At 38.2% G+C, this 14,104-nt stretch overlaps 1 protein-coding gene across 1 annotated transcript in view; it reads left to right on the top strand.

The window, feature by feature from the left end:
• BEND5 (BEN domain containing 5) overlaps positions 1–14,104 on the top strand; it is a gene marked incomplete at its 5' end in the record, with an annotated part of 17,218 nt that overhangs the window by 2,097 nt on the left and 1,017 nt on the right. Inside the window, 3 exon segments of the mRNA XM_010009736.1 lie at positions 1–161; positions 6,319–6,467; positions 10,994–11,207. The exon segment at positions 1–161 is cut by the window's left edge and continues 242 nt beyond it. Coding sequence (XP_010008038.1) covers positions 1–161; positions 6,319–6,467; positions 10,994–11,207 — 524 coding nt within the window.

Raw genomic sequence — 14,104 nt, 5'->3', positions numbered from 1 at the left:
AGAAATGAGAAACATTTAGCAGGAGCTTGAGAGAACACGAAGACAGCTTGTGCAACAGGCAAAGAAGCTAAAGGAGTATGGGGCACTCGTGTCAGAAATGAAAGAGCTCAGAGACTTGAACAGGAGACTCCAGGATGTACTGCTTCTAAGACTAGGTAGTGGTAAGTGCCGGACTTAAATGGGACTAGTTTTAATGAATTTTGCAAGTGTGATCAATAGTAACGGAAACGTATTTGAAGAATAGCAGTGGTTGTTAAACTGGACATTGAATGTTAAAAGGGTTTTTCTGCTGTGGCTGTATAATATGTGTCGAATTTGTATGCTATGTACGTCTGGGTTTTTCTTTAATGATAGTAGAGGTCTTTGTGCTGGTATGGTTGAATCAGAGTTCCATTTTAAGCAGCTGTATTTTAAAGAGTCGCTGATCTTCCAGTATATGTTGAAAAAGATAATAAAGCATCATCTGCAATATACACCAATATGTTCCAGTTTAAAAAGAAGAAAAAAAAAGAAGAAAGAAAAGGCACTGGAATGAATATTTGGGCTAAAACTCTTTTATTCTTTTCAGTTAGGGATTCTGTTTATTGTTATGTGACTGCGTTACCTTCCATTTTCTGCCCACTCTGCCCATTAGTAGCTCATTAGAATGTGATATATTCCTGAACTTCTTAGCAGTGGCTTTAAACAGCCGTGCTATTTGAAAGATAATGGATTGTTACAAAAACATTAAAAACACTTTTTATATTAGTGTCCCATTCATCAGCACTTGTTACAAAATGCAGGTTTGTGTAACTTGGATTTAACTTTTAAATATCTTGAGTCAATTGCTCACTTGTTTTGGTTTATAACGATTATTTAACCATTATGTTGGAATAAATGGGGAAAAAAAAGACAAAATAAAAAGTTCATCTTTTCATTGAAGATGGTACCCTTGGAATACCTTCAAATATTTTACTAATTTATATTTATTTGCTATTAGAGTGTGGTACTGCTGTGTTGAAGATTTGCTCAGTGACTGAAACTTGGTTAAAATTTGTGCATCTGAACTTAGCATGCTGTTTCTTATGTCTGCCTTTGTGTATCTGGAAACTTAATTTTTGCATGTAAGTTGGGTACTGGCTCTTCTAGTTGACTTGAATGAGTGCATGTGATTTGCATGTGGGTCTGAGTTACGTTTGTGTACCAACCTGAACCTGGGAGAGCATGTGCCTGTGCCGTAGCATGTGTTAAGGTGTGCCTGCAAGTTTGGAGCCAGGTTCTTGAAGCAGCATCTGATGATTTAAACTGGGTGTTTGATTGTGAATGCTCGTCATTGTTACACTGTGCATAATTAAAATGGCATTACTTATTATAAACATTCTAGTTAACTTTTAAAATAAAACTGAAGCAGCAAGGGTTCCACAGGCTGAAAAACACACTGTGGTTGGCAGTAGATTCCACTGAGCTTTCTAAAATTTTCCTTGGATGGAAAGATGTTTCTTCATCTGCGAGTAGTTAGCTGGAATTTATGTGAATGGAGCACCAGCCAGATGTTAGTAGGCAATGGGGCTGAACAGTGTAAAATACCAATTTAGTTGGTAGACTCGACAGCAGTTTGAGTGGTGAGACGATCAATGAAACGAAGACAGCTTCTGAATTCTGACTCATTCCTTTCACTTTAAGAAAGGATATATTTTTTTACTTGTGATGAGTCAAGAAAGCTTAGAAGAAAAAGAAAGGAAAAAAAAAAAGGAAAAAACAAGAAAACCCACACAAAACCCTAAAATTTCTTGGAAAAGATGCTGAATCTTCTCTAAATACTGGGCTTGAATTTCCTTTGTATTTCCTTTGTATCATTCTGGCACCTGATTTACAACTGAAAATAAATCTCAGTTACATTGAAGACAAGTTCTTTTAATCGCATACCTGGACAAATGCGAATTATAGGTAACTTCCAAAAAGATCCCATGTTGTTACTTGTGTGGAACTTTTCATGGATGACAAAGGTAGAATTTGGCCCCATGGGCTGTGTCCTTCACAGGATGTGTTACCCAAGACTCAAATCTATTAACTGCTGATGACTCTTATTTCCTTTCCTTGCAGCCTGATTCACAGTAGAGAAACAACCAGATTCTAGAAAGATCAATACAAACCTTATGAGTGATTAGAAAGGGAGACATCTTCAGCACATTATAAATTAGAGAATCTGATGACAGTATGAAAATGTGCTACTTTTAATCAAGAAATAGATATGTAAAGACTTCTTTAGTCTTCCTTACTTTCCCAGCTTATAAATAAGGTATGTTTGGGTGTGTGAATAAGCTCTGAAAGTTGTTCGGAGAACAGATTACATCCCAAATTCATCTTCGGTTGTTGCAGCAATCTCTTAAACCCAGAGTCTCAAATTACATGTAATTTATGTTCCGCTGCACTTCTAGCAGGCTGGACTTAATGCAAACTAATTGCATTTCTGTTTCACCTTGGAGACTTCTGATTTCTTTGCATGAGATGACAGCTGTTTTGTGCTGATGAATTGCAGCTGTGGGAAATGCGTGCCTGTTGCCATTTTAAACTTGCAGATCAGATATAGAACAGCCTCTTGAGCTAACATTCAGTCAAGTATTCAGTCTCCTAATTTCCCATCAACATGTTGATTTCAGTGAGAAGCTGGAAGTCAATGTATTCTACTTGAGACATAGGCCTTCATCTATGCTACTAAACTTGAGCCAGTCTTGTGGGAAGAGTGAGGTTCTTAATCTTCCACATGAAAGCGAATTGCTCTTTGTTTTAAAAGAGCCTTCACAGCAGATGCGGCAAATGGCAGTAGTAAAATCAGTAGTGATATACTAAAGCTTCTTTATGACTTTGATATGCTGTTGCCCAGCAGATTCCCTTCCTGGCGGAGGCAGGCATTTGACCAGGGCTCTAGGGACCAAAGCAGTGGGGATACGTGATGACTGTCATGGAAGGGCTTACAGTGTCCCTCGGCTGAGCTCCCAAGAGAATGTGTGCAGCCAAAGCCACTTTTCCCTTTCCTGCTTTGGGATTAGGACCCCAATTCTTTCAAAAGAAAAATTTCAATAACTTCTTAAAAAAAAACCCCAAAAAATAATAGTTGTCTCAAGGGTAAGATGTGTGCAGTTTACTCTGGTTGTATATAGCCAGTAGTAGTGAAGTTTTATCAGGGATAATGTTTGGGTGTTGTTTGTTCCCATGATGAAGACTTCATTTTCATGTTGTATTGTTAAAATGTAGTGTTGCTCCAAAGTCAAGCAGTGTATTAACTTTCATTCATCAACACTCATTCATAGAGTCATAGAATGGTTTGGGTTGGAAAGGACCTTAAGATCATCTAGTTCCAAGCCCCCTGCCATGGACAGGGAGGCCTCACACTAGGCCGTGTTTCCCAAGGCTTTGTCCAATTCATCAATACACATACAGCCCCTCAAGTGGTTATTCTTAATCTGGTTTAATTTCAGTGTTCCAGTTTATGGTGTCTTGGGACTGCCATCAGGATAGAGAGTAAAAATGCCATTTATGTCTCACCACATGTAAGGAATTACTATTATTCAGCTTTTCTGGAGTTGTTTAACTTTTCGATGTAACAGAAGTCAGAGGTTTCTATCAACTGTGAGTACATGGAGTACCATATATATAATATTGCCACTTCTCAGACTCCTGGTTTTGTTCAAATTCTGGTAGACCATGTGGAAAAACAGCTTGCTGCTTGCAAATTTATATCGACCACTTTATCAATTAATTTATTTTGGCTTATTTACTGATTTTTGAGTAGCATGTAGCCTAAAATGCATTTTTGAGGAAATGAGGTGATGAAGGGAAGCCTTCTGCCTCTTCATCCTGCATTTGAAGTTGCTGGCCTCTCAGACGTTATGGAAACTTTACAGTCAGAAGGAGAAAGAATTTGAAATAAAGATATTTTTCTTTTTTGCAGTCTGAGGAATTGTCTTATTTTTTTTTTTATGATCCTTATTATATCACTGGCAGATATTTTTGTATGTCTCATTCATGATCTTTAAAGCGAGGCACAGAGCATGAGACCTATAGAGAGAGGAAACTTCTAAAGTGCGGTGTGCGGTAAATTGGGCACGCAAACTCTTATTAGCAGTGAGGCAATAATGCAGATTGTATGCCTAATTCACAACGTGCCAGGTTGAAAATGCTGTCTGCAGTAGCTGCTGAGAGTAGCTGTGAAGACTACCTAGTTAGAGGCAGATTGCTCTTTGGGAGTTAAAAAAATCAATCTGTTGGTGACTTCTAAGCAAGCAGTAAAGGATGAATTGCGGTGGAGGTTTTCCTGACTTGTTAGAGCTATGGTTATTGTGGACTTCAGTCAGTGGTTTTTCTTGGGAAACTCTGGAAACCAAATCCCAGCTGTGTCAATATATGACTATATAAACAAAACAGACTTCTAAACAGCAAGTAGTAAAAGTGTTTAAACTGAGATCGACATTTCCTTCTTAGAAGAAGGTGGTTGTACTTCGCTGTCTTCCTTGAGGTGTCTTTCAAAGTATAAGAAAACTCAAAATAACACTTTGTCGAAGAATATTTTCTTCAAGTAACAAGTAAAAGATCTCTTCCTAAGTTCACCCTGGCAATTACATCACGGCATTTGCTTCTTCAGGTGTGCCTGCACCAAGATGTGTGCAGGCTTTAGGTGGTTTAATCAGTCCAGGTCTTTCCTCTAATCTGAATCAGTTTAGTGGTCTCAAGTTTAGAAAGTTCAGTTTGTCTCGGCAGTACCATTTTATATGCATGATAGTAGAGGTGTTTGTTAAGATTACTATTAAGTTATAATGCAAATGGTGTGGTTTTTTGTGATTAGTTATGCATTGCATGTGGCTCTTAAGATACCTTTTTTGGGGGCACTGCTGTATAGGGTTGTCCAAGTTGCCGAGACAACTTTTAGTTGTTGCTGAGTGTCAAGTGGCAGTCAGCTGAGAACATTTAGCCAGCTATTTGGGTGTAGAAATAAGCTATAGGGTAAATGTCAGGTGGGAACAGTGGAGGAAATGCTGATAGTGCTGTATAATAATCTCTGCATTAAACTGCACAAAGTAGCAGGCATGAATGTTTTGCTTATTGCAGGTACAGGAACTATTTAAGATATGTGACTGAAGACATGAGTTTTGGTACCGGCTTGACTTGCAGAGTTAGATCAATTCAGGGCTTGGTCTGTGTGCACAAACACTGAGGAGGGATGCTGAACAGTGACAGTGACCTGGTTACTGAATTATCATTTGTTGGGAGATGTCAAGGTTGGGCTACAGAGTGCTGCAGCACTCTCAGCACCAACCTGGTACAGTCTAGTGCTTACAAGTGGGTGAGTTCATACTTCAAGTGCTTGGAGGCGGCTGATTACCGTGGTGCCGAGGGTCTAAGCTGGCAGCCTTGCTGTTAACAAACCACCGTCCCTGCATGGAACTTCAGTGACTGCTGGAGCTTCTCATGATCCTAGAGACAGACATCAAGAGAAATGATAGGCTTGGGACCATAGCCTGTTCCTAGACTTCTGGTGTAACCACTGCAATGAATGGAATGATGAAATCCAGATCACAAATTGTTTTGTTTTGTTGTTGTTTTTAGAAACACTTTTATAAACTTGATTTGGAAAAGAAATTGATGACTGACAAAATAATTATCCTGCTTTGAAGCCTCAAATATATGCTTAGGAGTATTCTGTTGTTTAATCTCTGCTTAAGTTTTGTTGATTACAATGTGGTGGATGGATTGGACAATCAAAATTCTAATTTATGTGGGGGTTTTTCACCTTGGATACTCTTTGTGCATGATACTTCAGCTAAGTAGCCTGTTTCCTTTATAGCATTTCTGTAGATCATCAGTATTTTTAATACACCTCTATTATATCTAGACAGATTTCAAATTTCTATCAAATTTTCTGGTTCTACATGGATAATTTATGTAATTATCAGAGTAAATTATGCAGGTTTCTATACAACTATATAGTAATTCTTATTTGAAGAATTGCTATTGTTGCTTTTGGTTTATAATTTCAGTCTCATTTTAACATAACTTCCATAGTGTGCACTGAAGCAATCTTACCCTTATTTGTAATTGTCTGTATGATTTAAGAATAAAATTAAACATCTAAATTAAAATTAAACATTTTGATGTTTATAAAGCAGAGTTACTTATCCTGCTTTTATTTATTGGTGTTCAGAAGTAAGATTTTAGTTTAGACTCTTTCTGACTTTAAAATGAACATGACTAACATGTTATTTTATGCTAACCATGGGTGATGAAGTGATTGATTTCATGTTCTCTGGGATAGCAGACAGCTCTCTTTTCTTAACTGTCTAGGACCTGCCATTGAGCTTGAAAAAGTAAAACCAGAGCCAATTGAGCCTGAACCTGAGGTACAGAAGACCTTCAGTGAGGAAGCAAATACATCAACGTACTATCCTGCCCCTGTTCCAGTAATGGACAAGTATATTCTCGAGAATGGAAAGGTATTTTAAATTAAATATAGAATGAATGATTTGTAAATGTCCAACAGGTGATTTCCTTGTGGAATTTTCGTGATCTCAGGGGTTTTGCACAGTAGCAGCTTATACAAACTTCCTCAGTTGTCATAAATGTGTGCTATTATGCTGAGGAGAATTATGAAATTACATAACTATGAACAGCACAGAACATTATCTTCAGTGGTGAGAACATTGAATACTGTGCAACACAAAGAATATAATATTAAATATGCATGCTGCACAAGCAAATTGGTGCAGTCTTCAGTTGGTGACATACATAAATCCAGCAAATAAAGACCAAAATCAGTAACCGACATTATAACGTTACACTAGTCTGTTTAACAGAAATACTTCTTCCTAAAAGGTCCTTAATGTTTTTAATGTGCTTTAGTCATATTGCAGAGATGCCTTCATGTTTTGCTTGAATTGGAGTCCAGTAGGTAATTATGAACCCTGGAATGAGAATGGGCTCCCTTCAGTCTGGCAGGAGCGTTGCCACTGAGTTGAGCCTGATGTAATGCTGCCTCCCAGTAACTTTTATAACGGTGGTAAAATACCATCTAGCTGTAGTTTGCCAGCACCTCAGTGATAGCTTGTCAAACTTCAGCATGTTTAACACATTGTCAGCTCATCTACCTGCTTTTATAGTTGTTGCCATTACCACTAAATGAACATCACATTTCTTCTATAAAACTATGTCCTTCAGAATCGCCTATGCAGATCCTGTTTCTTAGGATTTGTATGCATTTGGTACCATAACCTGAGAACCTTTAAGACAAAATACCCATTTCAGCCTTGTCATACAGCAGATTTACTGATGGAATAGCATGAAATACTGCTTTTCCAGATTTGTGTTCCGAGATTGACTGCATAAGTGTCTGTCATTCTTGAAGATGAATTTGACATAATTGTTGGGGACAAAATGTATGTGAAAAATAGTATGATCTTGGCAATTTGACAGGTATTTGTTTCAGATAGCTTTTCTCACCTAATGTATTTAACATGTCATTTGCTTATATTTTGTGCGTATTTGTGCAATGAAAACTTACCATATATTGCTGTGAGAGTTTGGTTTACCCCCTTTTTTTCCCTGCTTAAGGTCTGTGGGATAAGGCACATCTTTTAGTATTTGTATGCAGCTTTTCCTGACCATTATTTCATCTGCCAGCTTCTTGGCACCTCCATTGCTAAAGTTTTCTCTGTCTTTACAGATATTAATGTCTCTTTAACTTTCTTTTTGTAATTTTATTTTTTTTTAAGTTTGTCTATTCAGTGGGGCTTCAGCCAGCTCAGATGCCAGAAATGTGAACTAATAATGTGTTTTGAGTGATGGAGGAGGGTGGGGTGTTTCAGTTTTCCTTATTTATGCCTTTCTTTCATTATTGCTATATTGACATGCACCACTGGAGTAGCTGAAACACGTTTTTAGAAATCTTGCCCTTTGTGGCATCAAATTTGATCTTAGTAGGATTCTTTCAAAGCAGATAAATCTCTCCCCCTCAGAGGGAGAATAGTTACTGAAATAAAGCCTATGGCATTCATTTAAAGGAAAGAAGGAAAAAAAAACTCAACAAAAAAGATAGTTCATCTTCTGACATGCGTTTTAGACAATTTAGATACGTTGCCCACGTTTGCACAGTTACAGTGGTGAACATTGCTTTGAATTTGCTGTTTCTGTTGCATTGCGCTTGAAGGTTGATCCTGCAGTTGCTGAAATTGGCGGTAAAGTTCCCATTGCTTTCATCAAGCCAAGGGTCTGGCCCATGGGGCAGCTTTTCCAGCAAGAAGGAAGTGGCTTCTGAATCTGGAGTACAGTAAGCTTCCCATAGTTTTGGGAGTAATAGGAAACAGTACTGAGTTACAGAGAGGTAAACTGAGACATGGACAGATTAAATTCTTTGCCGCAGCACTGCTAGAAATAGAAAAAGGGAGACATAAGATTCCTGTGTCTGTGGCTGTCTGTCATGTAGTTGCCATTTCCATAGGTGTTTCATACCAGTGATACCTTTTCTTAAATGAAGCATGTTCAAAGAAGAGATGATCTGTCTGAAACATAAATATTAAAAATACTTCCTGTAACTTTTGTTTTCTTCTAAGTAACTTAAAGCTAATGAATAGAGTAGTAGCTTAAGAGACTAAATTTTCAGTGAAGACAAGCCCTAATTTTGGCAGAGGGGAGTCAGATTTTTGATCAAATACAGCAGTTCAACAACTAATGTAATACAGACATGCTAATTTGGCATGTCACAACATCCTTAATCTTACTTATTTTCTAAGTAACTTACACTCATTTTTACAGATAACTTTTTCCAAGATCAAACCAGAAATAACGCGTTTGTTTTCTGAGCACAGGCTGCTCACTCTGATTGAAGTTGTGTTATAAAATATGTAGAGAGCACCAAGAGAGTGTGATTTTTATTATTTTTTTTTTAAGCAATTACAAAGAGGCTTGACAAAAGAGAAAGAAGGAAAAATGGGTGTTCGTGTTGTGGATTTTATTGGTTTCATTTCTGTCCATTACAAAATCTAAATACCATGTGGACTTGTGAAAAGCTTCTTAGAATCCCTTTAGTCTAGAAGATTCTGCTGGAGAGGCAGCTTGCTTTATGGCTTTATACTCTAAGGAAGTTAGACTTCTGATTTGTTTTTTATAAAGTAGCTGGTAGCTAAACCATTCATAATTTCCTATTTAAGCTTTTAAACAGCTAGTTGCTTTTAAAGGATGCTGTCGTACTAAAAAATTTCTTCGGGTTATAGCCCTCATTAATAATTAAAACAGGTTTCCATTTAAAGAAGAAATGGTATTTGGTTGAATACAGGCAGTAAAATTATGAGTATATAAAATTTTACAGTAGCTCTGATTTTCATTGCATTTAATGAGACTTCTGTGTTACGTTCAGATCTGCATGGGTAGCAGGCACAGTTTATGTAATGCCACATGAAGGGAGTAAAACCACAAAAATCTAAGAGCAAAACAGTTAAGGCAAGCAGAGTCTCCTAATACAGTTTTGTCATAGAAGTTTGTTCCCAGGATTTAGGGGTTTTTTAATCATGAGGGGGCAGTAAGTTTTTATTGAAGTGTTAGTGTTGCAGAAAGAACCTCCATTTGATGAGATTACGAAAACTAAATTTTAGATATAACAGTCCAATTGATACATATTTTTTGTATTTTGCACTTTTATAGATTATCTGAAAGTAAGTTTTATTTTCTTCCTTTCCAGTGCAGTGAACTCGTATCAGTAATTAGAATAGCTAGGTCACGCATTAGCTTGTTATGGATGATGAGCAAGTCTGGACCCAACCTAATGAAGTTCATCACCATGTGAATGAAGCTTTCTGTGTGCAGGGGTAGTTCAGGTGATGGACTGTAGTCCAGGATTTGGGAGCACAGACATACAAGGTCTGAGGTATTCTCCGTTGTCTCGCACAGGGCCAGCATTTGTGTCCTTGTTTCACTCATGTCAGGCCTATGCTAGTTACTGGCAGACTTCTTTTCCTTGCTGTTACTTGATGGTGTCCTGGTTATCAGGACTGTCAGCTCAAACAAACCTAAGTGGCAGCCTGAGGATGGTACTCAGGGTCTCATCCTTCATTCATCATAAGTCTGGAGCAATGGGAATCTTGGGGTAGAGAGATGGTACAGCTCTGTGGGAGTCAACCCAGCACAGTCAGTGCTGAGCAAGACTAATAAGCACAACTAGACTCAAGCAGTTTCCTTTTGGAGAGACTACAACCGCTTCATACTGCATTTCGCATATTATCTTGCTTTACTACTTGAAAATCTAATGAAATATCTCTACTCCCCATTGTGTGGATAATGGAAAGTTTATGATGTTGCAGGAATGGGTCATTGCCTTATCACAGAACAGTATTCACCTGGGTAGATTGATCATACACGACAGGCAAACTTCATGATGGAATTGGAAGTTTTACAAAGCTTCCAACCTCTCTGGGCTTATATTGAAACTGAGGCTCTCAAAATTCCTTTTCCGCTTCTAGCTACTTAAAACAATCAGGCTGAATTTTGCCAGCAAATACAGGATACAACTTAGGAAGTATTTCCCTCTCTACTGCCTCCAAAAATGCTTTGGATAAAGTCTGTTTCAGCCAAAGGGAAGTTTTCGTACCAGACAATGTTTCATCTTGCTTCTGAATTAGGCTGGTGCAACTGCTTGGTTTATGAGCTGTGCATACCTTTATAATACTGGATGTGTTTACTGTTTCCTTCTTCTATCTCTCTTCCTGACTATAGTCCTTCAGGAGATAGGCTATGGGCGGGAGGAGGGGGGGAAGTAGAAAGTAAGAAGAATACAAAAAGGAACTATATTATACAAGAGGTTGACTTGAACTCCCTAACCCACAAAGTTGGAGAAGTTTCAGAATTAGGCAAAATGGATTTGTTCAGCCCTAATTACTGTTATTATAGTACCTAATATTAATGTTCCTACAGCACTTGGATACTGTTGTGTGCTACATACCATAGATAAGTTGTTATTATTACTACCTTCTAGGTCCATCTTGGCAGTGGAATTTGGGTAGATGAGGAGAAATGGCACCAGCTGCAAGTAACACAAGGAGATTCAAAGTATACAAAAAATCTAGCGGTTATGATTTGGGGAACAGATGTTCTCAAGAACAGAAGTGTCACAGGAGTTGCAACCAAAAAAAAGAAAGATGCCGTTCCCAAGCCACCTCTCTCACCTCACAAATTAAGCATTGTCAGAGGTAGGTTATTTGAAAACTTTTGCTTCCTGCTTTGGAGTTTAACCATTAATCACTGAGTTGAAAGATGCTTCTTTTCAGCTCATATAAAATTAACTGATTACAAACTGTAATTCAAATTGCTATTGCATTGTGAAGTGCATAGGTATACAGGAAAAGTAAAACACATTGCAATAGCTGTGCACAGTGCAGGCCTTCACAGCTGAAGAGTTGTACATTGACTTCAGTAAGGTTCAAGAAGATCATCACTTTAAATCACTTGCAGGACAGGACTCTGAGCCTGGAGAACAACATGTTGTTCTGGAATTCATTTATAACATAATGATTTTTTAAAATGCATATATTCTTTTTAACTAGCTCGAGAGTAGCCTTACCACATTCTTTCAGCCAGAATATAACCAACTCTGGCATGAGGCACAGAAACCATTATAGCTGTGACTATAAAAATAGGCATACCTTCAAAGGCAAGAAAGAATAGTTCTACCCTTTTCAGAGGAGAAATTGGAAATAGTAAAAATTAATTGTTGCACTTGAATTGGAATTTGAACAGGAAGTGTGAATCGCTGACCTATCTGGCAGGAGAATTTGCAATGACACTTTCAGTAAGTGCAAGCCTGAGTCTACGTATGTAGTACTTTGAGAGAGAGAAGGCCTTCTCCTTTATTTAAAATGAATAGTGAATTTCAGTCCCTTTGTATCATTGTGCTTGTGTTTTTGCATTCATTTCTGTCTCTCTTGGTATTTCAGGCTTTTTAAGTCAGAACTGAGTTGGTTCCCATGGAATACATACTGGAATTGGATTTTTAGGTTTTGTGTCCATACGAAATTGCAGTTGGGCTGAAAGAAATCTCCCTATTCGATTAAGCTTCATTATTCTGCATTTCCTGTTCTTAGTTGCTATGTGCTCTTAACTGTGAACTCTTTAAGAGCTGTTGTAAACTGCCTTGCAAGTACCATGTGTTGGAAATGAGAAACACGATTCCTTTTTTGAGTGTGTGCGTGTGTCTGTGTTGCATGGGGAAAAATTGGAAACTGATCTTTGTCCTGTCATCTTTCTGAGTTTGTAAGAAATGAGTAAAAGACATGGCTTTTTTTTACTAATTGCTTCAAGAGTACGTGTGGAAGTGCAAGCTGTTCATTCTGATTTTCCAGTTTTGGTCCAGACCTTTTGGTACGATTCTAACACACGTAGCAAGCTAATGATGTACTGGCCATGTAAGGAATCCACTCTGTAGCTGTCGCTACCCTTGTCAGCTCCTAATGGGAAACAGAATTGGTTACCCAGGTGCACACTTACAAGCATGCAGTAAGAAGGAGTTATTTCTCACTGGCCCATTGCAGGGAACGTTCTAGTTTTGCTGCTGGAGGCTGTTGCTTCTCAGCACCGCTGGCAAGATTGCTTATGTGAGAATTTCTTCTTCTACTTCAGTTGCGGCCACTCTGTATTGTTTGGGCCAGTTAAATGATAGCTTTCTTCTAACTCCCATTGTTTTGACTACACTGAGTTTGGGAGTACATGGTGAGAGGCAGATGGGGCCCTTCCCTTTCTTCTCTTCCATACCTTTACACTTGGCAGCGAGTCAGCTTTTCCCTATTTCCTCTTTTTTCTGTGTTTTCTGTCATACTTTTGCTTCGAACCTTGACCACCATTTGAATTCTACTGTTCCACAGTCTGGTTTCTCATGTTCCTCTTCCCAGTGTTTCTTCCATCTTGTCTTTGACTCCCTTTTTGTTAGATTCAGAACTGTACAGTCTCCTCTTGAACCAGTTTTACTGCATGGCCAATGTTTTAGGTGGCAGCAGGCAGACTTCCTGTATCAGTGGTACTGAGTGGCATGTAACTGTGATTTTCCACGTTGTTGTGTCCTTTGCATTTGCATCAGTGTTAGCAGGCCTTGCCCCATCATGCCAGCAGTGTTTCCTGGAAAGCTGGAAGTGATCAAATAACAAGTTGTTGTGGAGAAAACAAAACAAAACAAATGAGTAGCAAGTAGACAGATGGTGAAATGTGAGGGAGTTAGAGTTTATGTAGCCAACGGATAGGGCAGGACAGAGAGAAGCCAGCATCTTTATGTGACTACTAAACTGCTATTTCTGCAGCGCCTCATATGGTGGAGATGCAAGAGGAGAAACTGATGATCATGGATCTGTCTGGGTCAGACTGACTTTAAGAATCACAGCTGATGAATGAGTTTTGTCAAGTGATTTCTTGCTTGACATTGTGGCTAAACTAACAATATAGCCTGTCTTTTACTGGAAGTTCACCTTACTAGGTGTGTCTGCTGCAACCTGGAGTATTCCTGAGATTGCTGTAGTGCAAGCTTGTGTCCTGCAGACACCCTGGATTTATTCAGGTTCTCAGTGATGTGCCTCCTCGTAGGTGTTGTATTTCAAATCATAGTTTACCGATGATTAGCATTTCAGCTGTCAGGCTGCATGTTGATTAATTTTATTTCTTTTATATTCAGTGCATCTTACAACATGAAATTGACTTTGTTTTAGATGTTCTCATCATTCTGTGGACACAGACTAACTTATTTAAAATAGACTTCTGAACGACAGCATTAGCTCTTAATTTGTCTGATACCTCTAGCTTCTTAAAAAACCCTACTGTGTGGTATGTAATAAAGGAATTATAAGAAGTATGATGCATGAGCACCATTATAAACCCTATTAATGCAAAATAACCTTTTATAAAACTTCTGAGAGGTTTCTAAATGAACTACAAAGCATGCATAGTACTTAATTTTCATAACTTTTTAATATGACTCTTTAGAAATGTTGTAAACCGTGTTAATTAAGTGGTAATCTCTATGGCTTTCTGTATATGAAGCAATAAATGGCTACTGGAATAGATTACTAGGCAAAGCAGAACAGAGTTTGTTTAACCAGTCTGGGAA

Source organism: Nestor notabilis, unplaced genomic scaffold (genome assembly GCF_000696875.1).
Source record: "Nestor notabilis isolate BGI_N333 unplaced genomic scaffold, ASM69687v1 scaffold482, whole genome shotgun sequence".
In the NCBI taxonomy this organism is placed as follows: domain Eukaryota; kingdom Metazoa; phylum Chordata; class Aves; order Psittaciformes; family Psittacidae; genus Nestor; species Nestor notabilis.
Note: the sequence above shows the minus strand (reverse complement) of the source record. Positions and strands in the feature narration are given on the sequence as shown.